The sequence below is a fragment of the Lissotriton helveticus genome, chromosome 11 (assembly GCF_964261635.1).
Source record: "Lissotriton helveticus chromosome 11, aLisHel1.1, whole genome shotgun sequence".
NCBI lineage: Eukaryota > Metazoa > Chordata > Amphibia > Caudata > Salamandridae > Lissotriton > Lissotriton helveticus.
In genome coordinates, this window is record NC_136072.1 from 189,581,499 (window position 1) to 189,607,042 (window position 25,544).

Below are 25,544 nucleotides of genomic sequence, written 5' to 3' on the forward strand. Positions count from 1 at the left end.
CTATTTAAGTAGTGCAATTCTTCAACCCTGATGTGTCTAGACTTCATGCAAACATCGATGAAAATAACTACTGCATAACACAATGCTATATATCCATAACATGAGAAAATAAAAAATTGACATACCAGACTGTTCTATGATTTGTCCTTGCAATGTTACTACTCTCCATCGCTTGTCTTTCTGGAATGCCACTCTTGTTGCTTGATCCAAGTTATCAGCCACAAGAGTATCCCGCAAAGCAAAATAAAATGCTGGTCGAATCTGCTCATCTTGTATTTTCACCATATCAAACAAACGAGGAATGTTTTCAGGGGTATGGATTTTATCCATGTTTTTTTCAGATACCTTCATCTATTATGAATGACAGAAGAATAATAATTAAACTGAGGTTAAACTGTACAGACTATTCAGCTTTTTCACTCAATGCGTTTCAAATGCCAGTGGAGTGTTGCCTTTTCTTTTTAATGCATTGTCTTTAAATACTATATTTCCAATTTTTGGACGATGGATAGAATAAATAAACTTGTTTCAGTAGTTCTCTTCCATATGCATGTCTTGATCTCCCACTGTTGACCTCAGGGGTCTAAAAGAATAAACCGTGCTAGAGGCCCCTCAAGCTTCTCTCCTTGTTTTGAGTTCCCCTTTTCCACAATACCACAAACCAAAATGAAATAGATTCCTTTCAGGAGTCATCCCAGAATAATGTACACAAAGTAAAATACATGAAAAGGGGTTGTAAGAATCTATTAAATACTTACATCACATGTCAATTAATTGAATTACTTAGACGAGACTATGAGCAAAGCAAATCTTTTAATACTTTGATGGCTATCCCCCATTCTAAAATCTTCAGTTATCAAGGCTCTTGCAGCTCAAGACATGCTTCTGTTCTGATCATGTATCGAAATAGACTTGGATTGATAGAGCCAGAAACAGTGAGTTTATTTTAATGGTTAAAGCCCAACGTGGTAACTGATTAAAAGGAGACTGTGAAAATCTAGAAACTTCGCCCATGGATAGAAGCGGGTTATTGGGCACTGTAGGAAAATGCTCCCTTTGACATGGTCACCACCACTTACTACCTGGTGTTTCATGCAATAATTGCAAAACTGCACTGGGCTCCTACAATTCGGGGCCCCACTGCCAGATCTTTCCCAAAAACCATACAATTGTTTCCCCTATCTGCAATACCTTTAGCACCCCCTGTAAGTCACTAGTAAATATTACCTCTGGTACCTGGGGAACTGAGGTGAAAGAGGGGCATTAAGGGATGAATCATGTATTATGCCATCCCAAGGGAACCCTCATCACACTTATATGCTAACTGCCAAGGGAGGTTGCTGAGTGACATGGTGGAGAAATGCGAAGACACGACATGGCACACCTGTGGTGTGCCATGCCTGTAGGCACTGCATGCCGTATGCGTTAGACACCCATACAGCAGACCTTACAGCCCTAGGGCAGAGTGCACTATATTATTAGTGTGGACATATCCGCTTGAGCAGATATGCCACTGTGGTTTCTAAGTCTATTCTTAAATATTACTAGTGAACAAGGAAGCCATTTTAAGTACATTTTCTGGACACTGGTATTTACAAGTTGCCCAGCTACATGATAAGTTCACTGAAACTAGAGATTTTGGTATCAAACAATGTATTAATAAACCCACACTGATTTCAATGATAGATTTAATACATGCATCCAGAGGACACATTAACCGTGGCGGAAATTCCGCAGCGGTGTGGGTGATTTATGGTGTGGTTCGGACAGCCCCCGGTCGTCCTCCGCACACCGGGACGTCAGACTGTCGGCGGCCGTCCGACACACGCAAGGGGTTAAAGGGGGCCCCCCTGAAAACTTAACGACTACCTACCAGTGTACTGGCTGACTGGAGCAGATCAGCCTGCCACCACAGACAGGTTTCAAACTCCTGCAGGTGAGATCCCAAGCTCTGAGGGCAGAACACGCGACTCCGCCCAGGCGTTGCGGGGGGGGGGGGGGGGTGTATGTGTGTGTGTATGTGTATGTGTATGTGTATATATATATATATATATATATATATATATATATATATATATATAAAAATAATCAGTGATGTCACATGAGTCCCACCCCGGCGCGCCTACATCAGTTTTCTTCGGAGAACTTTTCCGCGCCACAACGTGGATCCATCAGACAAAACTGAGCACCGGAAGTGTGCGAAAGAGCAGAAAAATTGGAAAAAGGAATGGTGAGGAACAACACCATAAAGAGCAGTGCCAGGCACTGCAGTACCCAAGGCAGGGAAAAGAATAAAGAACAGAGCCTAGCCGTGAGTAGCAACCCTGCCAGTACGGAGATAGCCCCCCCTGGAGACAAAGAACTTATGTAAAAATGTCATGATAACATGTAGCAAGACTACAACCCCCAACCAAAACAATGAAGGGGAACTAGTCCAGGACAACAAGGAACGACAAAACTCCAAGACAGCCCCATCACAGAGTGTGACAACTCCCAGAAGGAACAAAGGGCAGAGGCACAGCCTAAAGACCCCAACCTAGAAAGATAGCAGAAGGCCCAGAATCCTACTAAGAAAGGGGGGAAAGGAGGGGAGGGACGGAAGGTAGGCCCCAACCTGGAGCAACCAGAGCTTAAGAGCACAGAAGTACCCATAAACCTATCCTCCAATGTGCCAAAAAGGGGAGGAAAAGGAACAAAGAAAAAGGACGAACATCCTGTCAAAAAGAAGGAAAGAAGGTACTCATTGACGCAGCCACCTACAGGGATGCGAGTGCAGAAGACCAAGCCAATGGTCCTCGCAGGAGGAATGGCGGGATGAGATGGACTCTGCGGCTAGAATCGTCTCTACCAGATACATCGTTACCGAATGGTAAGTAACTCGTACATCTGATAGAGACTACTAGCCGCATATTCCTTAACGTAGAATAGATACCCTAGCCATACCCAGAGGCAAGGAGGGTCCGCAAGAGGACCCCACCCGCCTGGACATAACAGAGACCCAGAGAGGGAAGGGTCAAACGAGCAGGGTGAAGAGCCCTGTCCCCCCAGGCAAGGGGAACCCTTACACTTAGAAGACAAGAAAAGAGGTAGCCCATCCTCACTCAGCAGAGGATACAAGGGCAAGGCGAAAGGAGGCCAAAGCACCCCACCCCCATACAAGGCAACAGAATAGACTGCGCCCGAAAGAGGGACAAGGAACAAAAGAACCATCTCATCCCCTAGGGAGGAGAGAGAACACTGAATGCAGGACCCACTGGAAGAAGCAGACAAGGCAAGGATGACTGTCCCACTAAAGCCCCAGAAAGACAGAAGATCGGCACCAGCAAGCACAGCCAGACACCGAGACACCACGGAACGATGCACTCAGGGCAAGCCAGCTGCCAGTCGAAGACAGCGGGCAAGACCAGGCAAACAGCGCAGCGACCCCAGAGAAGGACACCCGGGGGCGCAACTCAAGCCATCAGCAAGAGGACTGCATCTGCAACATACCGTATCACCACGGAGAGCAGAGGCCCGAAGGCGACCACAGCTCGCCAGCGCAGGACAGAGGTATATAACAGCTACCACTACCCCACATGGGGCATGTCACGTCCCAAGACATGGGAACCTCTTAGGAAGAAACTTCTGCAGCAGAGGACAACAGAAAAGATCTGCGGAAAAACCTGCAGAAGGCTTGTCAAGCAGCCAAAGAGAAAAACAGAAGGCCTAGTCTCAGGGTCAGCATGGTGTAGAAACCCAAAGCAATAACTCGAATGCACAAGAAGCACACAGATCGCACAACTGGGGCGACCCACCCCAACAGAAGAACACCTCCCAAAACCCAGATCAACTCACAGGTTACTGAGGGGGAGAAGGAGGAGGCGGCCGATGCTCCGTTAGAAGAACCTCTGAATGGCCGAGTCCGCATGGGCATGGAACAAAAGAGCTCCATCGAAAGCAAGGTCCACCAGCCGTTCCAGAACGTTCTCCAGGAACACACTGTCCCGGATACCCAGGCATGGCGACGAAGTGCATATGAAGAAGCCATGGCACGACCACGCACCTCCGAGATGTCCGGAGCGGAGAATAAACACTGCCAGCTCCCGGCCATCCAACACATGGTCCCTCAAAACAACACAGGCACCCTACTGAGAAGCGGGGCAGACATAAGGGACTCCGCTGTGTCCCACAAACAAGAAGTGGTCCTAGCCAAAACATTAAGGGCCCGCAGAGCCACATTGGTTGAGGCGAATATATCGCGCCCCCAGGAGTCCAGCCAGTGGGCTTCCCGTGACGGGGGAGACAACAGCGGCGGCAGAGAGGGAAAGGCATTCAGCAAAAGAGGGCCTCTGGTAGAGGGAAAGACGCACCGGATCACGCAGCGGTGGATGGTGGTGGTGGTGCAGAAGGTGTTGGGGCACCGGATCCCCAGTGGCGGGAAGGCCCCAAGTCCCCAAAAGAGAAGAATGGAGCGAACCCTCGAATGGAAGCAGCAGCTCCCTACCACCAGAGCCCTGATTGAGAACCTCCAGAAGATAATCTGCGGGGAAATGGGCAGCTGGATCACCCATGCGCAAAATTCCCACAGCCGTGGAAACAGCGCGATCGAAGGCCGCACCCTCCTCCGTAGTGCCCCGCTATGGGGAAAGCAGCTCCTCTGTGGGCGATGGCTGCAAGCTAAGGAGGCCGTCCCCCTGGAGGAAGGAAGGGCCAGGTCCTGCGGCGCCTCCTGCGAAGACTGCGAGGAGCCGTCCTTAGACGACGTCGGGGAAAAAGCCACGATGTGTCGGCCCGTCTCCGGCGAGGATGACACCAGCAAGAGTCGAACCTCTGGAGAAGAGGCATCCGGGGAAGAAATAACAGCCCAACGTCAGCCTGGCTCCGTAGAGTCCGCAATCAGAAGCAGGACTTAGTCGTCCAACACCAGGGCAGAGACCAGAACGACCTCCGCCACAGCACTCTGTGCAAGAGACCAGGGCTGGGCCGGCGAAGAAACGGAGCTGGAAAGGCGCCGACCTAACCTCAGTCGAGGCAGTCACCTGCGTGGTGGGGCGAGAAGGACCAGAGGAAGGATGCAGGGTCCCCCGCCAACCTCGGCCCGTGACTGGACGAGAGTGCCCTCCGCCAGCCCCTGTGGCGCCGCCAGGGCCAGCAGCCGCCAGTGCCTAAGTGGCGTCACCTCGACCAAGGCCACCGCCTGTCCCCGAGGACCGAATGGGACTCGGGGGTGCAACCAGAGTCCTGGCGACACCACAGGGACTCCCAAAGGAGTTTACGGCGAAGCAGAGGCGCCGTGGTCCGAAGGAGGGACCCCCGAAGGGCCGCACCCCAACAGCACCAGATCCTCCGAACTTGGATCCGAACCAGTCGGCGAGTGAGGCCGGAGCCACCAGCGAAGCCGCAGAGGGCCCCGCACACTGCAAGGGATCCGCTGACGTCTCAGGAAAGGAAGGAGAAGCAAGCGAGGGAAAAAACGGACATAGGCACGCCGGGTGGGACTTGTGACCTCGCTGATGTCACATACGCAGACAACGCCTGGGCGGGAGTCGCGGCGTGGTGTCGTCCCCCCGGCGCGCAGGGATGTTGTTGCAATTTTTTTTCCAGATCCAGTCTCACGCCTGGGGATAATTCTACGTTAAGGAATCTGCGGCTAGTAGTCTATCAGATATTACCTACACCGGAGTGTTCCCCATCAGGCTAGTTCCACTCCCAAGGTGGGCTACCTGATGTGGGGACAGTAACTAGAATTCAACCATCTTCGTTTTAATGGAATTAGGCACAGTGAGTCAGAGTTATGCCTGCTTCCCACATGAAAGGGCCATATAAAGGGTGTAGTCACCCTGAAGGTAAGTAGCTCATTGGCTACGAACAGTCACTCCAAATATTGCCCATAAACGGGGAATTCAGGGGCATCCCTTATGCAAGGAACTTTGATTCGACGGACAGAGAAGAGGAATAAAAAGAACAGAGGGACAATAAAAGAATGCCGAGGACTTTTGGCACCAATCCCTGCACCAGTTTCGACCATTCCGACCAAATGACTCACCCTGCACTTAAGCAAATTGCCAGCCATCTCCCTTGGAGCGAAGGAGCTACTCCCTTGCAGACTGCAGGTACCGAAAAAAGCAGGGTCCAGTTTACTATGTTGCTGCTTCCCAGCCAGTCCACTCCCCCCCCCCCCCCCCCAGAAGAGGTACCTATGCTCCTGAAGGTCATATCTGTCTCTACGCAGAGTGGGGTCGACCAGAGATGCACAGCACCAATACCTGGGGTACCAGAACACTTGCAGCAGCCAAGTCCTATTTAAGTCTTGTCAGGACTAACAGCACCGAGATTCAGCAGGTATCGAGACAACAGAAGGGGAAGTCTAAGACCTCGGCGACAAGTGCCTTGACTTACCAAGTGGCTAACAACGGCCCTGGACCTGAGGGTGATCGATGGCAGAACCTGACAGAAGAGGGACCTGCTGGCGATGAAGAGGCCGGGGGGCGAGACGACTCCGACCAGGACAGCCGTGCCGAGAGAAGCTTCATATAGAGCTCCCGCCCAGACTTCGGCTTCAGGTGTTGGCAGGTTCCCAGTCCGTGGAGCCATGGTGCTCGTCCAAACACCACATACAAATAAGATGCGGGTCAGTCACGGACATCTGCCTAGAACAGGAATTACAAGTTTTAAAGCTCAAAGGCATCGCACACTGTTCCGGACACAAACGTTACTACTTGTGTAACGATACATCTGTAAGAGACATTAGTTAGTGATAGAGTCCTTACCTTCGAATATCCCCAGGTGTCAGACTGGTTCCAGAAAGTTTTGCTAGCAGTAGCTCTGCACGTCAGTAGGTGGCATCGTAAGCTCCAAGATGACGTCACAGAGACTAGTACGTGCCACCCATACGCGCGGACGTCAGTTCTGTACACGACTTTCCGCGCCAGGAACGCAGAGCCATGCAAGATACTGACCACTGGTGCATTGAAAACTAGGGCCCTGAAAGGGATGACCATAACCCTAGTAATCAGTTAGCAGAACGAGGAGGATGGGTTGGGCGGTAAGGAATCGATCACTAACTAATGTCTTACAGATATATCGTTACACAAGTAGTAATATGTGCATCTGAAAGAGACATGTTCATGATAGATTCCTTACCTTAGAATAGATACCCCAGCAATACCAACCCCGGTGGTGGGTCTGCGAACGAAGTTACACCAGAGAGTCACTGAGAACAGAACTGCCAAAGAAGCGGTCTCTCCTGACTGGACTGTCAAGGCAGTAATGCTTGGTAAACATGTGCAACGAGGCCCACGTAGCTGGCGGACAAATGTCCTGCAAGGGAACGCTGCGCCCCAAGACGGTAGTGGCTGCAGTTGCCCTGGTCAAATAAGCACGCAGCCCCACAGGAGGCTCCTTCTTAGCCAAGGAGTAACATGCTTTGATGCACAGAACAAGCTGGTCCGTTTATGCACAGCCTGACCTTTATGGTGCCCACGTAGCCAACAAAGAGCTGGTCGTCCACCCGGAACTGCTGTGTACGCTGCAGATAGAATGCGAGCGCCCGTTTTGGGTCCAGACGGTGGAGCCTCAATCCTCCCTTGAAGGAGGTGGAAAGAAGGTAGGCAAAAATATGGTCTGCCCAATGTGGAAGGGCGTGACAACCTGCGGCAAGAAAGAAGGACGGGTCCTTAAAACCACCTTGTCCGGATAAACAAAGGAAAGGAGGTTTTGAAGAAATAGCCTGAAGCTCACTCACTCTTCTGGTAGAGGTGATAGCTACCAGGAAAGCCGTTTTGAGAGTGAGAAGACGCAAAGGACAGGAATGAAGGGGCTCGAAGGGACCGCACATTGTGAGAAAATGTCTCTGTATATACTGGACAAGAATAAGGTACAGTGTGTATAGACTGACGTGGACTGTGGATAGGATTCAGGGGGCATCTCTAAGATGCCCTCTGTGGTGCATTTCTCATTAAATCCGACACTGGCATCAGTGTGGATTTAATGTGCTGAGAAGTTTGATACCAAACTTGTCAGTCTTCAGTGTAGCCATTACGGTGCTGTGGAGTTCGTAATGTCGACCTCCCAGCACCATATACTCTTAATGGCATCACTGCACTTACAGTGCCAGGACACAGGGCTCATGCACCTGTGCCCTCACCCAGCTAGAGGGATAACGAATAGTTTCTTACCTGTCGGTGTAGTTTTGCAGCTTGAAGATCTTTCTGGATTCACTATGCTGTGCATTATTCCGCGGTCTTGTGGTTGGGTCCGGAATCGTAGTCTTTTCTTTTTTGTAGCCTAGGTGGGTGTCGGCGTCTCACCTCTTGGTGTATTTCTGGTGACATCGGCCCGCTTCCTGCGGAAGCTCCCACTCTTGGGCGCCATCTTCAGATTCTTTTTTTCGTGTTTGTTCTGTTACCGAAGTTATGGCAATGTTCCACTAAGTTATTCACCGCTTTAACCTTTAAGGCGTCTTGTTTCAGTATTGTCTCTGTTTCTAACCACCTTTTTTCTCCAGCCTCATCTTTCTGGCAGAGGTGGGTGGGTTCGCTAGTGAATCCAGAAAGATCTTCAAGCTGCAAAACTACACCGACAGGTAAGAAACTATTTGGTTTGCAGCGTGAATCTTTCTGGATTCACTATGCTGCGCATAGACTTTGTAGCGGTTTCTCATGTTTGTGGCGGCTGGGTGGAAGATGAGCGTTGGTTATTGAATATGTGTTGAAGCACCTTTTGTCCGACTTGTGCTTCCTTGTTCATCTGTATATCCACACAGTAGTGCTTCGTGAACGTGTGCACTGAAGCCCATGTTGCCGCCAGGCATTTGTCCTGAATGGGTGTGTTAGTTAGGAAGGCTATTGTAGCTCCCTTCTTCCTGGTAGAGTGGGCGCGTGTCCCCTCTGCTAGTTCCTGTCCTGCTCGCTTGTGGCAGAACTGTATTGTTTGAGCGATCCATCGTGCAATGGTTCCTTTAGTTACTGGTTTCCCATGAAACGGTTAGCGAAGGACACAAAGAACGGTTTTGTTTTCCTGTGTCCTTTTGTTCTCTCAATGTAGTGCATGACTGCCCTTCTAGCGTCTAGGATGTGCAGAGCCCGTTCAGCGCTAGTGGCTGGTGTTTGGAAGAAACTTGGTATTTGTATAGTCTGGTTCATGTGGAACCTTGACACCACCTTTGGCATGAAGTGTGGGTCCGTTCTCATCACTACCCTATCGTTGTGTATCTGGATGCAGGGTTCTTGCAGCGTTAGTGCCTGTAGCTCGCTCACTCTGCGTAGTGAGGTGATTGCTACCAGGAAAGCTGTTTTCATGGTCAGCATTTCTAGGGAGGCCTTGTGAAGTGGCTCGAAAGGCTCTTTCATGAGTTCCGTTAGGACTCCGTTAAGGTTCCATGGAGGTGGCAGCACCCTCTTTGGTGGTGCGATCCTTTTTGCTCCCTCCAAGAATCTCTTAATGACTTGTGATGTGAAGAAACTCTTGCACGTTTCTCCCCTTGTGTAAGCGACTATCGCTGCTAAGTGAACTCTTAATAAGGATGAGCTTAGGTTCTTGTCGAGCAGGTGCGTGAGGTACTTTAGCACTGTCGAGTCCCTCTGCATCTTATTGTGTAGCTTTTCTCTCCTGCACCACAATGTAAATCGCTTCCATTATGATACATAGCACTTCCGTGTGCTGGGCCTTCGTGCCTCCCGAAGTACCCTCAGGGTGCTTTCTGGCAGTTTCAAATGCGCAAACTCTATGTCTTCAGGAGCCATGCTACTAGGCTCAGGCTCTCTGGCTCTGGGTGCAGCACCTCTCCGTTTTGCATGGAGAGTAGGTCCTTTCTTCTCCCGAATCTGTGGGGTGCACACTGTCATCTCCAAGATCTTTGAGTACCATGTCTGCCTGGCCCACTGCGGTGCGACCAGTATCAGGGTCATGTTGCTCGTTCTGCACTTGCTGAGTACCTTGTGCATCAGCAGTATTAGGGGAAAAGCGTAAGCAAATGTCCTGGAACAGTCTATCCATAGAGCATTCCCCAGGGACCCCTCCCCGGGCTGCCTGGATGTGAAGTTTCGGCATTTTGATGTGTTGCAAATAGGTCCATCGACAGAGTCCCCACCTGTCGAACAACATCCTTGTTTCTTGTGCATGGAGCTCCCACTCGTGGGATGCCGATGTCTGTCTGCTGAGCCAATCTGCCTCCACATTGTCCTTCCCTGGTAGATGTATGGCTAACAGGTCTATGTTGAGTGGGATAGCCCATCTCCATATCTCCTGTGCTAGCCTTGAAAGCGGGGCTGATTGTGTCCCACCCTGCTTGTTGATGTAGAACATCGCTGTTGTGTTGTCCGTCTGAATCAACACTGTTTGCTTGTACAGTTTTGTCTGGAAGGCTTTCAACGCTGGGAAAACTGTCTTCAACTGCAGGTAATTGATGTGTTTGACCGCTGAGTTTCTCCATGTGAGCGCCCCATCCCTTCTGGGATGCGTCTGTGGTGATGGTCACAGTTGGCGTTGGTGGCACCAGAGGCTTTCCCCTTGTATGTTCCTCATGTTCCGCCATGCCATTTCTTTCTGCACTGAGTGCGTTACAACCACTAGATTCTCCCAACGACCTGTAGCTTGTGACCCTTGCTCCTGTAGCCATTCCTGTAAAGGTCTCATGTGAAACCGTACATTTGGCACTAGGTGTACGCATGATGCCATCATGCCCATGATCTTGCTCGCTGTTCTCACTGTCCGAGCTTGCCCCTTCCGGTAGAGCTGCGTCTCCTTCACCAGCGCTCTCGATCACTTCTCGCTGGGGACCACCTTGCTCTGTAAGGTGTCGATCTGTGCTCCCAGGAAGATTTTTACTTGTTCTGGTTCCAGTGAGGATTTCCTCCAGTGGATGGAGAAACACAGGTTCATCAGCGTGCTCGTCACTCTCCGTGCGTGCTGCTTGCACGTTTCGTATGAGCGTGCTTTTATTAGCCAGTCGTCCAGGTAAGGGTATATGTGTATTCCTTCCCTTCGTAGGTGTGCTGAGACTGTTGCGAGGCACTTTGTGAAGACCCTTGGTGCCGATTTGAGGCCAAACGCCAGGGTTATGAACTGGTAGTGGTCTTCTCCGATGGTGAATCTGAGCAGATGCTGGTGCCCTCTGTTCATTGGGATGTGCAGGTAGGCATCCTTGAGGTCTATGGTGACCATGAAGTCCCTGCCTTGCAATTGAGGAATTACCTCTTGCAGGGAGGTCATTTTGAACTTTTGCGTTCTTATGAATTTGTTCAAGAATCTTAGTTCCAGGATGGGTCTCATCGTTTCGTCTACCTTTGGTACCAGGGAGTACGTGGAGTACACACCCCTGTTCTTTTCTCTGTAAGGCACTGGTTCTATGGCCTGCTTCTGCAGGAGCTCTCTTGCTTCTTCTTGAAGGTGCTCTAGCTCTTTCTTTGCTAGTGGTCTTTTTTGTTTTCGGTTTGTTGGTTTCCCTTCCAACTCTATGCAGTACCCGAACTGTATGATCTTGAGAACCCATTTGTCTGAAGTAATTCTCTTCCACTCCTGGAAGAAATGCTTTAGTCTTCCTCCCACTGGTCTTACATGCTGGCATGTGTTTAGTTCCTTTAACTCCTGTCTGTTTTGTTTGTGCTCCACCCTGGGAGTTTTTGCTTTGGTGAGCACATGGAGCTTGCTTAAGTCACTTAGAGGTGGGTTGTTGTATTAACGGCAAGATGGCCGCGGCTGGACAGTGCTGAGCGGTCGCACTAACCTCCTCTCCCACACCGGGGTGTAACACCGGGACATCGGGACACCGGGATGTAACAACAAGTAAACCCTGATGTCATTTACAAACTGGGTCCTGGCGAGCTTTCTTACCGGATTGAGGAGTCTCAACACTGACGGCGATACTCTCAGTAAATTTGTCAAAAGATCAAGGAAGTGGTTCGCGTCTTGGGAGCAGAGAGACACCTGGAGCCTGGCACAAGTGGCAGTAAAAACTTTTTTCAAAGAAGCGGGCTGGATAAGGCCCCAGCAAAAGACGGCAAAAATGCGACCCCCAAAGCCGGAGAAAGGACAAGGCAAAGAGAAAGGACAGGCGGTTCAAGCTTTGGAAAAGTCTGCCGTCACAGCGGGGCTGAACGAGAAGGCGCTTAACATGAATGGCCCTCCGCGCTCTTCAGGCGCAGTGCGGAAAAACATTGTCCCCCTTCCGAGAAAGAAGCCGGTGCCGCGGGGAAAAGTAAACACTCCAGGCGGTCAGGGCGGACGGGGAAATGAAGCGTCTGAGTGATACAGACTTTGCGAAGGCATCGGAAAAAGACAAAGACAGAGATAAAAGTAAAAATAAAGAGCCACCACTGCGGCAGTCTACCTTAGTGGGAGTCTTTTCTCCTAAGATCCCTGGTTGTAGCGAGGGGAACGCGAGCAGCGGCAGTAGCGGTATGCCTGTAACCGGCAGTGTCTCTGAAGCCGTCGGGAGCACCCGCGAGGACGCTGAAGGCGCAGGGAGCGTCGAACGCAGGGTTGCTAAGCAACCCCCCAGCCTAGCCTCGGACGACAAAAACATCGATGTTACCACTGCAGCAAGCACTGAGCCGCTAACAGAGCAGGCAAGCGCCCTTAGCAGGAGGAGCTCTGCGCCAGGATCAGTTGAAAATACAGCAACTCCAGAAGGTGAGATGAGGAGAGGCCCAATAGGTAAATCAGATATGTTGGGAGCCATAATGCTGATGGAAACTGAGCTGGGCTTGGGCCAGAATTCTGACAAAACGTGGGGGAGTGATGCAAGCCTGGTGGGAAAAAACATAACCAGCAATAAAAAATACTGTGAAGAGAGCCTAAATATGACTGGGGAAGGACCCTCAACAGAGAGAGAGTTTTTTTCACCTAATGAGGGTACTGAAACAGACCAAACTACCGAGGGTAGTTCAGATGAGCGTGCAAGCTCAGGATCAAGTACCTCTGGCAAAGACACGACTAGAAAAAAACTGAAAAGATTATCAATGTTAAGCAGGCGCCACACTGAGACACCATCTGGGGCTGGCAACCGATTAACATGGGATTATTGGGCTACCTCTTTAACCTATTCTGAAGAGAACAACACGAGGGAAATGCCTCCTGAGGCTACAGCGCAATCAGCTCCTTTGGATATTCTGCTCAGCACTTTAAAGCAAATTCAAACAGAAGCAAGGACAGAGAGCCGGAGAGCGAGGCAGGCTTCAAAAAAAATACAGAACACAATGAGGAAGATGAATAAGCTATACGACGAGATTGCAGACAGAGTTACGGAGGTAGAGGAACGTACAGGCAAGCTGGAGGACGATGTCGGGAGTTGGCAAACCTTCCAAACCACCCAGGAAAAACTCTCCGAGGACTTCCAGTGGAAACTAAGATTTTGAAAATCGCCAGAGACGAAATAACGTTAGAATCCTGGGTGTGGCGGAAGGGCTCGAGGGGCAAGATACAAGACGCTTTGTGGTTAGCTTATTAAAGGGTGCATTTCCCGAGTCCGACTGGCAATGGGAAAAAGAGATACAGAGAGCACACAGATTCCCCTTCACATTGAAGAAAGGTCAAGGAGGGGGGGAGGGGGCAGGGGAACCTACCCCGGGCGATCCTTGTAAATATAGGAAACTACCTCCTAAGGGAAGAAATTATCGAGAAAGCTAGACCTGACAAACGGCGCACAACAGAGGGCGTCACCTTTTTTGCCAGGCCCGATTTTTGCCACGCCACAGTGGAGAGAAGGTGGAGGCTAAGGCAAATGATAGCGCCCTTACAAGCACAGGGTTCAGAAGCATACCTCCTCTTCCCAGCAAAGCTTAAGGTGGTAACGATGGGAAGAACAAGATTTTTCTTGTCGGAGATTAAGGCTCAACAGTTTCTAGACGAGTTAAAAACTCAAAAGGGGGGGGTAACAGAATAATTTAACATTGTTTAGATGACATCCAACTAAGGGTTTATTACGAGTTGGCAGGATCCCGGGTGGGAGGAGGGTGCGATTAGCACTATCCAAAGCGGCCACACATAGGTCTTATTGACCTATTTGCCAGAAAATGGGGGGGGGGGGGGGTCTTGTTGGGGTGGGAAGGGTAAGGGAGGTCAAAAGGGGGGTCAAAAGGGGAAAAAAATTGGTTAACTTTTCTGAAATGTTTAAGCACACTATACTTTTTACTTTTATGTTGTTTGTGAGTACACTTGGTATGTGGTATATAAAATTTGCAATGGATACTAGATATGCAGGAATTATAGATTATATCTTTCTGAATGCTGTACTAAGTGACTGGGGAAGACGCCTTGGAAACATGAAAATTTGCAATGAACTGTAGAATTGCGAGTATTAATGTGTGTGGGTTAAATGATTCCAATAAGAGAAATAGAGTGGCGGTGTTGCTGGGGGGGGGGGGGGGGGGGGGGGCTACATCTGGATGTAGTATGCCTACAAGAGACTCATATAGAGGTGGCACAAGCCTATCTTTTAGGACAACTAGGATTTACTGTTTTAGCTAATTCAAAACAAGCTACAAGGAATAGAGGGGTCGCGATCCTAGGGAAGATCAGGGATGTGGTAGTAAACAAAAAACAGGAAGATGAGTGGGGGCGTTGGGTCATGCTGGATTTGACTTTTAGGGGTGAGAAGTTCACTCTGGTAACTATATATGGCTCAACGCAAGATGACCCTGAGGTACTTCAATACTTAGACTCGGAGCTCGCAAGCTGGCCTGAACCAATTGTGGAGTTCTGAATATACATGATTTTAGGAATCCTATACTACAGTCAGGGACTCCTTACTCAGGGAGAAAAAAAAAGAACTTATAGGGCACTATGTGACCTGGTTAGCAACAATTCCTTGTTTGATCCCTGGATAGAGCTGCACCCAGCTATGGATGGCAGCACATTCTATTCTGCCCCTCATAAAGTGATGGTTAGGTTGGACTACTTTCTAATTTCTGGATCCCTCATTAACGCAACTGCAATAGAAAAGTACCCCCGCTTAATCTCAGATCATAGCCCTCTGGTTTTAACAATCAAAATAGGATTAGGCAGGAGGGAAAAAAGGGAGTGGACATTTGAAAGGGCACTATTGCAGGAGGAGGGATACAAAGAACGCATGGGATCCTGGATTAGAGGCTACTGGGATATTAACAGGGGTACCGCTAGCTCGGGAATGGTTTGGGACGCCTTTAAGGCTGGGGTAAGAGGGGAGACCCTGAGTTACGTGTTAGCTACAAGAGCAAAGGAAAAAAATAGGATGATGGAATTGAACACGAAACTTCTTGATGCAGAGAGGGAACTGGGAGAAGCGATACATCAACAACTGTCTCTGGAGCCATTATTATTGGAAATGGTGTCACTTAAGGCAGAAGCCTCTGAGTATATGTTAACTAAGACGGTGGGGGAATATCTGGCTAAAAAAGAGGGGATATATGAATTTAGCGAAAAAGTAGGGCATCTACTGGCTGCACGTACCAGGCAGCGAGCGGCTGCGGCTGATATTTTGGAGATGATAGATCAATATGGAAACCGAGTAGTAGGGGCAGATGGGATTCGGAAAATTTTCAGGCAGTTTTATGCATCATTATATAAAGAAGATACAGAGGGGAATTCTCAAGAAGTAGAGATATTTGAGAGGGGTGGCCCCAGTGGGTATTTCTTTAGAAAGTAAGGAGGAGTTAGAGCAACCTTTTAAGGAAGAGGAGCTCATAGAGGCACTAAATCTTCTTCCCTCTGGAAAGGCTGCAGGTCCTGACCAGCTACCTGTGGAATTTTATAAAGTTTTCTTCGACCTGTTAGGTAAGGATATGTTTGATGTTATGAGTAAGGCACAACTAGGGGAAGCAATTCCTAACTCCTGGGGGGGGGCAGATATAGTGGTGATCCTCAAAAAAGGGAAACCTGCAAACCAACCAGGATCTTATCGACCAATAACGCTAATGAATGCGGATGTAAAAATTTACTCTAAAATTTTGGCTAGAAGGTTGGCAGGAGTTATTGAAAAACTAGTTGTTAACTCCCAACACGGGTTCATACCAGGCAAGGGGACCACACAACATACAAGGCAGGTTTTAACATTCTTTGATGCAGCTAGTATCCCAGGAGACTCTATGGCAGCAATCTTCTTAGATGCCGAGAAGGCTTTTGATAGAGTCTCCTGGGAGTATTTGTGGGAGGTATTGAGGTGGAACGGCATTGGCAATAAATACAATAAAGCAATGCAGACACTGTATAAAAACCCTACGGCTAGAATTAGGGTGTGTAGGGGGCACTCAGAAGGAGTCAAGATTGAAAGAGGAACGAGGCAGGGCTGCCCGTCGTCTCCTCTCCTATTTGCGCTGTATTTGGATCCTTTTCTGCGTCGGCTTGAATCGAATGATGGTATTGGTAGGATGAGTCTGAATGGGTCTGAAGTGAAAACACTGGCATACGCGGATGACGTGGCTATTTTAACCCCATATCCAGAGGAGGCGATGGTGGAAGTAGAAAGGGAGGCCGAATCTTTTGGAAAAGTCTCTGGGTATAGCTTAAACAAAACCAAGACTCAAATAGTGAGTAACCAATATGTGCAAAATGAACAAAATAGTGTAGATCCAAGAGAGGTAAAATCAGCTGTCTATTTGGGGGTAGAGATATCTGCGGATCTGGAAGTAGTAGTACAGAATAATGTGGTTCCCCTACTGGCGAAGGTAAAATTAGATTTAGAACGACTTAATAATTTACACTTGTCCTTGGTGGGATGTACAAATGTGATAAAAATGTTGATACTCCCAAGATTTTTGTATTTGTTTAGGGCAATTTCATTATTTTTTTTAAACAAAATGGTTTTTAGCACTGGAGAGAATTCTCAATACATTTATTTGGGCCCATGGCAAAACGCGCAGGGCTTATCGGTACATGACACTCCCCAGAGAAAGAGGTGGCTGGGGCGCGCCTGATTTCAAATTGTATTACTGGGCTGCGGCCATTCAATATATGCAAGGCTTAATAGGGGGGGAGAAGATCCAAGGGTAAGAGAGGGTTCTGCTAGAATTTATAAGGCCGTACTAGGTGAAGAGGTGGAAAATTGCTTCTTGGCTTGTGTGGAATATGGGCGTTTTAAAAGGACTAGATATAAGACGGTTGAGGCAGGAGTTAAGGTATGGACGGCATATATGAAAAAAGTGAGGCTAGGAAGGTTCAACCGATATACAAGATTGTTCAAAAATAGGTCATTTCCAGACGAGGTGTTTGGAGATAGAACAATGGAAAGGTGGATGCAAAAGGGGGTAATAAGCATTGGAGATTTTTGGGGGGTCCAGGGCATAGTCACTTTTTTGGAGTTGTGTACTAAGTTTGGTTTGAACAATAAGGATTTTTTCAAGTATCTACAAATTAGGAGCTTCTTAGGAAATAAGCAAGGTGGGTCGGTTGGCTACAATAAAGTAGAGATAATGGAAAAAATAAGACTAGGGGGGGATTGCTCAATAAGAAGTCTATACGCCAGTTTTGTGTGTGGTATGCAGGATGACTTGGATAAACATAGTGAAAAATGGGCAGAAAAGTTGGAAGGGGAACTAGGGTGGTTCCAGGACTCCTTGGACTTAGGGCGTACAGTGCTGTGTTCTGCGTCTTTGCAGTCGCAGCATTACAAAACTATATATTCCCTATATTACACACCAGCAAGGATAGTGTGGTATATAAATAAATAATACCGGATCTAGGTTTGACTGGACATAGCAATAACAGATAGCTCAATAAATAAGAGTCAAGATTCGAGGTAGTAGGAGTTTGCAGGTTTAATACAGCATAAAGGACAGGAACAGGACAACCTGCACGGGAACAGGATGGCAGGGCCCTGCAGGGGGGACAGGGAATGAGCGCGCTAACTTTTATAACAATGTACAAGCATATATACTAAAACAGTTGCATTACAGTACATATGATAGGCGGAGCAGTGGGTGTGGTCAATAGCGGTCGCGAAAGATAAGGGTGAAAGTGGGTGTAACAAGAGGCGTATATATGGACATGTGATGTAAACGTAACAGAATATGTCATAAATGGGGCGGAAACATGGAGGGGGCTACCTAAGGAGCCGGGACCTCTAACCTAATGGTGCGCGCAAACTGACAATGACGTGTTACTAGGAGAAGCTGGGGGCTATGAACTCTGCGCTAGGAGCAGAGACTGAAGTCTGGAGAGTCAGGGCGACATGTACCTAAACCCTATCTAGTATCTAATGTTTAGAGGACATGTTGATATAAACTAAGAGTCAGGAGGGGAGAGGCTAACAGACTCAGACTGGAGCATGCATTATTCTACATGTAGTGCGTGTTGAGGAATATTAAATGACCATTAATACAGTATTTCTCCTACATGGAGACGTAAAGGCTAGACAATGACGGAAACTATTGATGCGATTCAGTAGCTTAGGAATGCAGAGAAGGAGGGCTGAACTGATAACTAGAATCATAACATACTCTTGGCAGACTCGTAGGCAGAGCCAGGCCGAGCCGGGCACTGCGAGGCAGGAAGTAAGTGAAGGGTCGAGGATACAGGTGGGGGCTGTATCGCTCCTCAGCGAGGGTTCAGGAGACAGGAGCTGAATCTGGTGTCCGGGCCCTTTTGAGGCCTAGAAACGGGGACTTTTCAATGAAATAACGTGCACACTGAGAAACGTGGCAACGTAACTTTACATAGGCCTGATATTCGTAGTATTCACGAGAACTGGGAACTGGCATACTAGGGATGGACACAACTGTAATTGCGTATTTAATCGAACATGGGGAATACATATGCATATTAATCATGCACACATAACATAAGATGGGGGACACGTAGGGACACAGAACATGGCAAAATTTACTTTTCCACAATAGCGAAATGGGGAGGGACAGAGGGTATAACATGTCCGCGCTGTAATTCAGGAGAGGCGGACATAATACATATGTTCGCGCTATGCCCACAGCTACATACATTGCTACGAAACCTGGAACATTTCATGGAGATTTCACTCAAGATCAAGTTGAAACTTAAGCCAGTGCACATACTCCTAGGAATAGTACCAGAAGAAGGGGAGCACCAAGAGTTTGTTTTCTTGGCTATGGCAGTATATAGACTGTGCATTGCTAGGGCCTGGCTAGACCCTAACCCCCCGACACTACAAGTATGGTTGGCTAACTTACTGTCCTCATATAATATGGAAAAGCCAATTTATGCAAGGAAAGGTAGGAGGGGAAGGGAAAGAGGGCTGCGTATTTGGAAACCAATAGCAGATTGGCGGTGTGGGATAGGATAGGATACAGTTGAAGAAGATTGTATATTATGATGTACTGTGCTTTAACAGATGATTATGATGGAAATGATGTTGATAAGTAGAGTGTTTAAAGAAATTAAGTGTATTCTTTTACAATGTGTGTTGTAACTTGATAAACTGTGTAAAGGTTAATATAAAAAAAACAATTTAAAAAATAAATAAAATAGAGGTGGGTTGTTGTCCACCTCTCTTATTTTGTCCACATCCATTTCCTCTCCCACGAAAGGACTGGCCTCTTGGCTGGTACTGCCAGGACTGCTTTTGTTGACCCTGCTGTGTCTGGGTGTCTGCCTGGTGGGTTTGTTGGAACGCCTGGTGTGATGTTCCTGGCTGGTTTCCTCCCCTCCCGTTAGGTCTTCGTGACGGGATGCCTCTTTTAGTACCTCTGAACTGCAATGCCCCCATCTTGCAGTCTCGTTATCCTTTTTCATTTGGCTGAGTATCTCATCAACTGGAGCCCCGAACAATGTTTCTCAGTTGAACGGGGTGTTCAGGATGCTGTGTTGCACTTCCGGCTTGAAGCCTGAAATCTTGAGCCAGGCTTGTCTCCTTGCCGTGATGCCCATCATCATGAGTCTGCTGGAGGTGTCTGCTCCGTCCAGGGCAGTTTTGAGGCAAGAATTTGCCACATTCTTCCCCTCCTCGACCAGGTGTTCAGCTCTTTGCTTGAGTTCCTGAGGCATGTTCTTCACTAACTGGCCCAGCTCATCCATGATCTGGTACATGTGTCTGTTGAGCAGCACGTTGGAATTTGCCATGCGCCAGTGCATTGAGACATTCCGTTCAATTCTTCTCCCCACGAGGTCCATCCTCTTGCTTTCCTTGTCTGGAGGTGGCCCAGAAGTAGTAGGCACATTGGCCCTTTTCCTTGCAATGGCCGCGATGATGGAGTCTGCCGAGACCATGCCCTGAATGTAGGGTGTAACTTTAGAGGAATGCTTATATTTTTTCTCCGTCCTGTGAGTGACTGCTTTGCAGGTTGCAGGCTCCTTGAAAGCCTCCTTCCCCTGAGCCATGACGCTCTCGAGCATGGGCAGGTACTGGCTCCTTGTTTGAGTGGGAAGCGGTGTCTCTAGAAGGAAGTCTGCCTTCTGCTTCTCCTCGTCGAGTTTTACTTGGAAACTGAAGCGGCATTCCTGAAGACTTTGTTGTAGACCCCAATGTCCTCCGGTGGCGAGGGCCTCGAGGGATACCTGTCGACGTACTCCTCCGGGCTCTCGGTGTCAACGTCTTGCCAGTCTATCTCCTGAGTCTCCAAGGATGCAGACCAGAGGAGCGTCCTGCGGTCGTCGTCCCCTTCATAAACGTAGTAGGAGGCCTCCTCATCTTCTTGTTCGTCGAATGCCTCGACGCTTCCCGACTGTCCTTCGACGTCGTAGTCCTCCTCCTCCGTTATCTCGACTACCTGTGCCTTAGGTTTCGTCGGGATCATGAAGTCTTTCATCCTGGCGTCGAATTCTTTCTTTCGCTGCAGGATGTTTTCCATCTCGGCCTCAAACCGTCTTTTTCTCCATTTCGGCCGCGTGTTCTGCGTCGAATGGTTCGGCAGGTCTTTTTGGTGGATAGCTCTGCGCCGAGCCGATCTTCGGCGTCAAAGGTTTCGGAGCTGAGCTGGCTTTCGGGTCCTTTGCCAGGGCCGAAGTGGTCTTCGGGTCTTTCTCCCTCGGCGTCGAACGCTCCTTTTCGGGGAGGTTTTTTGACGTCTTTTGCTGTTCACCAGCTTTCGGCGCCGGGGACTCCTTCTCAGAGGGTCCACTAGGCCTGGGTGTAGCTGCGGGCGCCGAAGTTTTCGGCGTCGGTGCTTTCGAGGCCTTGCCCTCGTTATTTCGAGACTCAGTCTCTCGGGTGTTTAGGGGCCGTAGAGTCTCTTACCTTGTACGGAGTCTTCGTATTATCGGTCTCTACGACCGTGTAGCTGTCTTCTTCAGCGGCGGCATTGTCCTTCTTCAGATGATAGCCCCAGGTCCCGAAGGGACGGTGGCTGGCCTTTGCACTGCATGCTGGCGTTGGCTATCCTCTGTCTCGCTCGAAGAGTCTTCGGCGTGAAGACGGAGCAGGCGTTGCAGTCCCTGCTCTCGTGGTCGACCGGTAGGCAAAGGTTGCAAACCGGGTGCTGGTCCTTCTACGCGTACTTGTGGTGGCAGTTATGGCAGAATTTGAAGGGAGTGTTGTCCATCTCATGCGTTCAGGGGGCCCCCTGATCGTGCATTCTCCGATGGACGTCGAAGTTCTGGAAGATCTTCTCCTTCGTCGTCCTCTTCGATGATGTAGTCTCCTGTAGTCTTTTAATATCCTTTTCGTCCAGAAATGCATATTTTTCTACTTCTTTCTCCAAAAATGTCTGGAGCCCTTTCGGGAACGGTCCAGACCCAACCGTGGAAAAAAGAATCTGAAGATGGCGCCCAAGAGTGAGAGCTTCCGCATGAAGCGGGCCGACGTCACCGGAAATACACCAAGAGATGAGACGCCGACGCCCACCTGGGCTACAAAAAAAACCACAAAAAAAACCCAAAGAAAAGACTAGGATTCTGGACCCAACCACAAAAAGCGGAATAAGTTTCAAGTTTTTATTGATATGTTTTCGGCTCTCAAACGAGGGCCACATATAACAATCATATAATAAAACAACAACATCTTCGAAAATAATATACAGTGATGAACAAAAGGAGAGGAAAAAGGAATCAAAAAGAGACCACATGAACACAAACCAGGGAATCCAGAAATTATCACTACAAATTTCATTAATAAATATCTAAAAAAACTCCTAAAAAAGTTAAAAATTTTGAAGCAAAACTTTATTGGGTCGACAATAGAGGGCATGAAAAAAAGTATTTACATTAAGAATTCCCAATTGTAGGCAAATAGGTCTCAACCATTTAGAACGAAATGGGCGTAATATAGGGCAAATAAACAAAACATGATTTCGGTCTTGAACTGCCTTATTACAAAAGTTGCATATGGGGGATGTTCCATACCACTTCGCTAAAAGAGAATTTAAAGGAAGTAAATCATGTCGCAGGAGGAACCATAGCCTTCGTACTCGATGTGGGATATTCCAAGAGACATACTGCTGTGCCTGCTTTATTGCGTACAAATTTAGAAGAAGTTCACCACCCTTCTTTCCATTTTGTGCAATTATATCCAATTTAAAGCAGAGTTCCCACGATGCATATTTCAGCTTAGATTTTAATTGAGAAGGAGAAAGTAAAAACAAAGTATTTTCCTCCAACTCTAGCAATTTCACAGCTATTCTGAAATTTTTTACTAATAATAACTCATTTAAATTACCCAGTAGTTCCTTTTTTATATATGCCCGTAAGGTACCCACATCACCTCTGGCCAAACAGGCCACCCATCTTACTAGGGCAATCAACCCCTGTACCCAACAGCTCCTAAGGCCAAATTCCAGCCTACATGTGGACACGGAGCAAGCTGTATTAAAAGAAGAAATTCTTCTCAAAACCTTTCCCTCCATTAACTGCAAAAAACCCCAATTTTTTAATTCCACCAATTCTAATCCATAAAGCAGAGTGGCAGGGATTTTTGCATTATACACTTCCAGAAAACGAGCAAAGTGTCTTTTCCCTGTAGCAGAATATAGCGAACATAACCCCATACCATGTGACAGTGCCTTACGAGAGTTATGTTCAATATGAGGTCTTTCACTTAGGTTTGCCGAGATTATTTTACCTAAAAAGGGGTAATTTTTGACCACCTCTAGTCTCTGACCACCAATAGCCCATCGAAAATCTGCAGATTTACATTTTTTCCTTCCAGTGATACACATGACTTTGCTTTTGGAAACGTTAATCTTCATGAAATGTTCCTCTGCAAATAAGTGTAAAGCATGTAGGCGATTAGATAAGCCCTTGGGAGTTAGATCTAAAATGAGGATATCATCCGCATACATAAGAACAGAGATGGATGATCCTCCAACCACCGGGGCTAAACCAATACCTGCAGCAATAGAAGCAGGAAGGTCCGCAGTATACAGAGAAAACAACATGGGGGCCAATAGGCATCCCTGTTTTAACCCATTTAAAGATGGAATGGACTGAGAAAGACCCCTTTCTCCACCTTGTAGCACCTTACACCAGGTATTCGAATGAAGGGATCTTACAAGTTCCAGTAGATGGGGCGGCATACCCATTACAGCAAGCTTTCTCCATAGCGTTGGGCGATCCACCTTGTCAAACGCCGTGGAGAAGTCTATAAATGCTGCGTATACCCCACCTCCCCGGATTCACACATATTTGTCCGTAATCACTTGGAGGGCAGTCAAATTATCAAGTGTACCATGTTTTTTACGAAACGCAGTCTGTTCCAAAGGTAAAATATTATTTGCCTCCACCCAATCTTCAATTAGTAGTAAAAGGCATTTAGCAAAAACTTTTCCAACCGCATCCAGTAGAGCGATCAAACGATAGTTCATAGGTTTGTCCCGCTCGCCCTCGACCGCGGAATAATGCACAGCATAGTGAATCCAGAAAGATTCATGCTGCAAAACTGATGTATGCCAGGGTAGTGGGTTTGTGGGCATGGCACACATGTATGCCATGTTGACTCTGTTTAGTTCTGTACTTAGGCACTCAGCCTGCAAAGGCAGTGTGTGGGTGCCAGGGTACAGGGGCCCTAAGGGTGGCACAATAAGTGCTGCAGCCCTCAGGGGACTTCACTGGTCACCATGACCTGGGTACCTAGGGTGCCATTTACTAGATGCTGACAGGTGGCCAGAGATACCAATCAGGTTTTAGTTTTAACACAGTTTTAGGGAAGGAACACATGCCCGGGGTACCTGATTGGCAGGGACCCAGGGCACACCAAGGAAAAAGTGCATCAGGTATCAGGCAAAAAGTGGGGGGGGGTACTGCAACAGAAACTCACTTTCTCACACACATCAGATAGGTCAAGACAAGGTTTAGGTCCCACTGAGGCATTATAAACGGCACAGGAGGAAACCAGTGCGTAATACCTTTCAGGAAATGGTTCACTGGGGATTTAAAAAGAAAAGGCTGATTTGGAAGCTGTAAAAAAGGCGGATATAGCCGAAAGAACCTTTGATAGTGCCCAGAGCAGAGCCCTGCCGGGCCATAGAAAGAAGAACAGAAGAACTTCTGAAAAAGGTGCAGAAAGGGGATCAACAGCCTTTGCTGTGAACAATGACACAAACTTGTTCAACCTGCAGGCGTATACCGTAGTGGAGGGATGCCTGGCTACTAGAATGACATCACAGACTTCGGGAGGAAGATCGAAAGCTGTCAACTGTCGCCGCTCAATTTCCATGCATGGAGGTGGAGGCTGGACAGGTTCGGGTGGAGGACCGTCCCCTGCTGCTGCTCAGAAGATCCTCCCGTAGAGGAAGTCTGATCGATCGCCATGCTGAGGAGCTTGGGATACCAGTATCTTTGTAACCAATCTGGAGCCACAAGGATGACTTGGTCCCAGCCGTGCCGAATCTTCTTCAGCACTCTGGGCAGAAGTGGTATAGGCGGAAAGGCGTACAACAGACTGCCACGCCACTTGCGACGAAAAGTGTTGCCTTGGAAATTCCAACGTGCAGAACTGACACTGCGCGTTCTCTTCGGTGGCGAATAGTTCTAACCAAGGCTCTCCCCACTGCAGAAAGAGACCTTGCACCAAATCAGAGTTCAAAAGCCATTCGTGATCCATCAAGCACCGGCAGCTGAGTTTGTTCACCCTGGCGGTCAGAGAACCTGCCAGGTGTTGAACCACCAGGGAAATGCCTTGATGTTCCAGCCATGTCCAGAGGCGCAGAGCCTCCTGACATAGGGTCCAGGACCCCACCCCAGCCGGTTTGTTGCAATACCACATGGGAGTGGTGTTGTCCGTGAACCACACTTCCCCAGACAGAGGGAAGGCATGCCTTCAGTGCAAGTCGGATCGCCCGAAGCTCCAAAAGGTTGATGAGGAGCCGGGTTTCTGCTGGAGACAAAAGGCTTCTGATCTCCGCCTCTCCCAAGTGGCCTCCCAATCCTAGGAGGGACGCATCAGTCACCACTGTGAGCTCCGGTTGGGGAAGGGAGAGGGATCTGCCATCGACCCGATCGCGATTCGTGAGCTACCACTGCAATTGTCGTGCAGTGCCCTCCGAGATATGGACATGATCGGACAGGTTGCCCTGATGCTGCGTGACCTGGAACTTCAGAGCCCGCATATGCCATCTGGCATTTGTCACCAGCAGGATATCAGGCCCAGAAGCCAGAGGGTCATCCTGACAAACCTGGGACAGAGGCTAAAAGATCGGAATCATAGCTTGAATATCCCAGACTAGCTGTTCGGAAGGATAAACCCGAAACAG

General features: G+C 48.5%; 1 protein-coding gene across 2 annotated transcripts in view; it reads right to left on the reverse strand.

Annotated features, from left to right (window-relative positions):
- Positions 1 to 25,544, reverse strand: part of SMC4 (structural maintenance of chromosomes 4) — a 630,932-nt gene that overhangs the window by 336,373 nt on the left and 269,015 nt on the right. For both annotated transcript variants that reach the window (XM_078666858.1, XM_078666857.1), the window contains one exon: positions 126 to 351. In XM_078666858.1, coding sequence (XP_078522984.1) covers positions 126 to 351 — 226 coding nt within the window. The remainder of the gene's footprint in view (positions 1 to 125; positions 352 to 25,544) is intronic.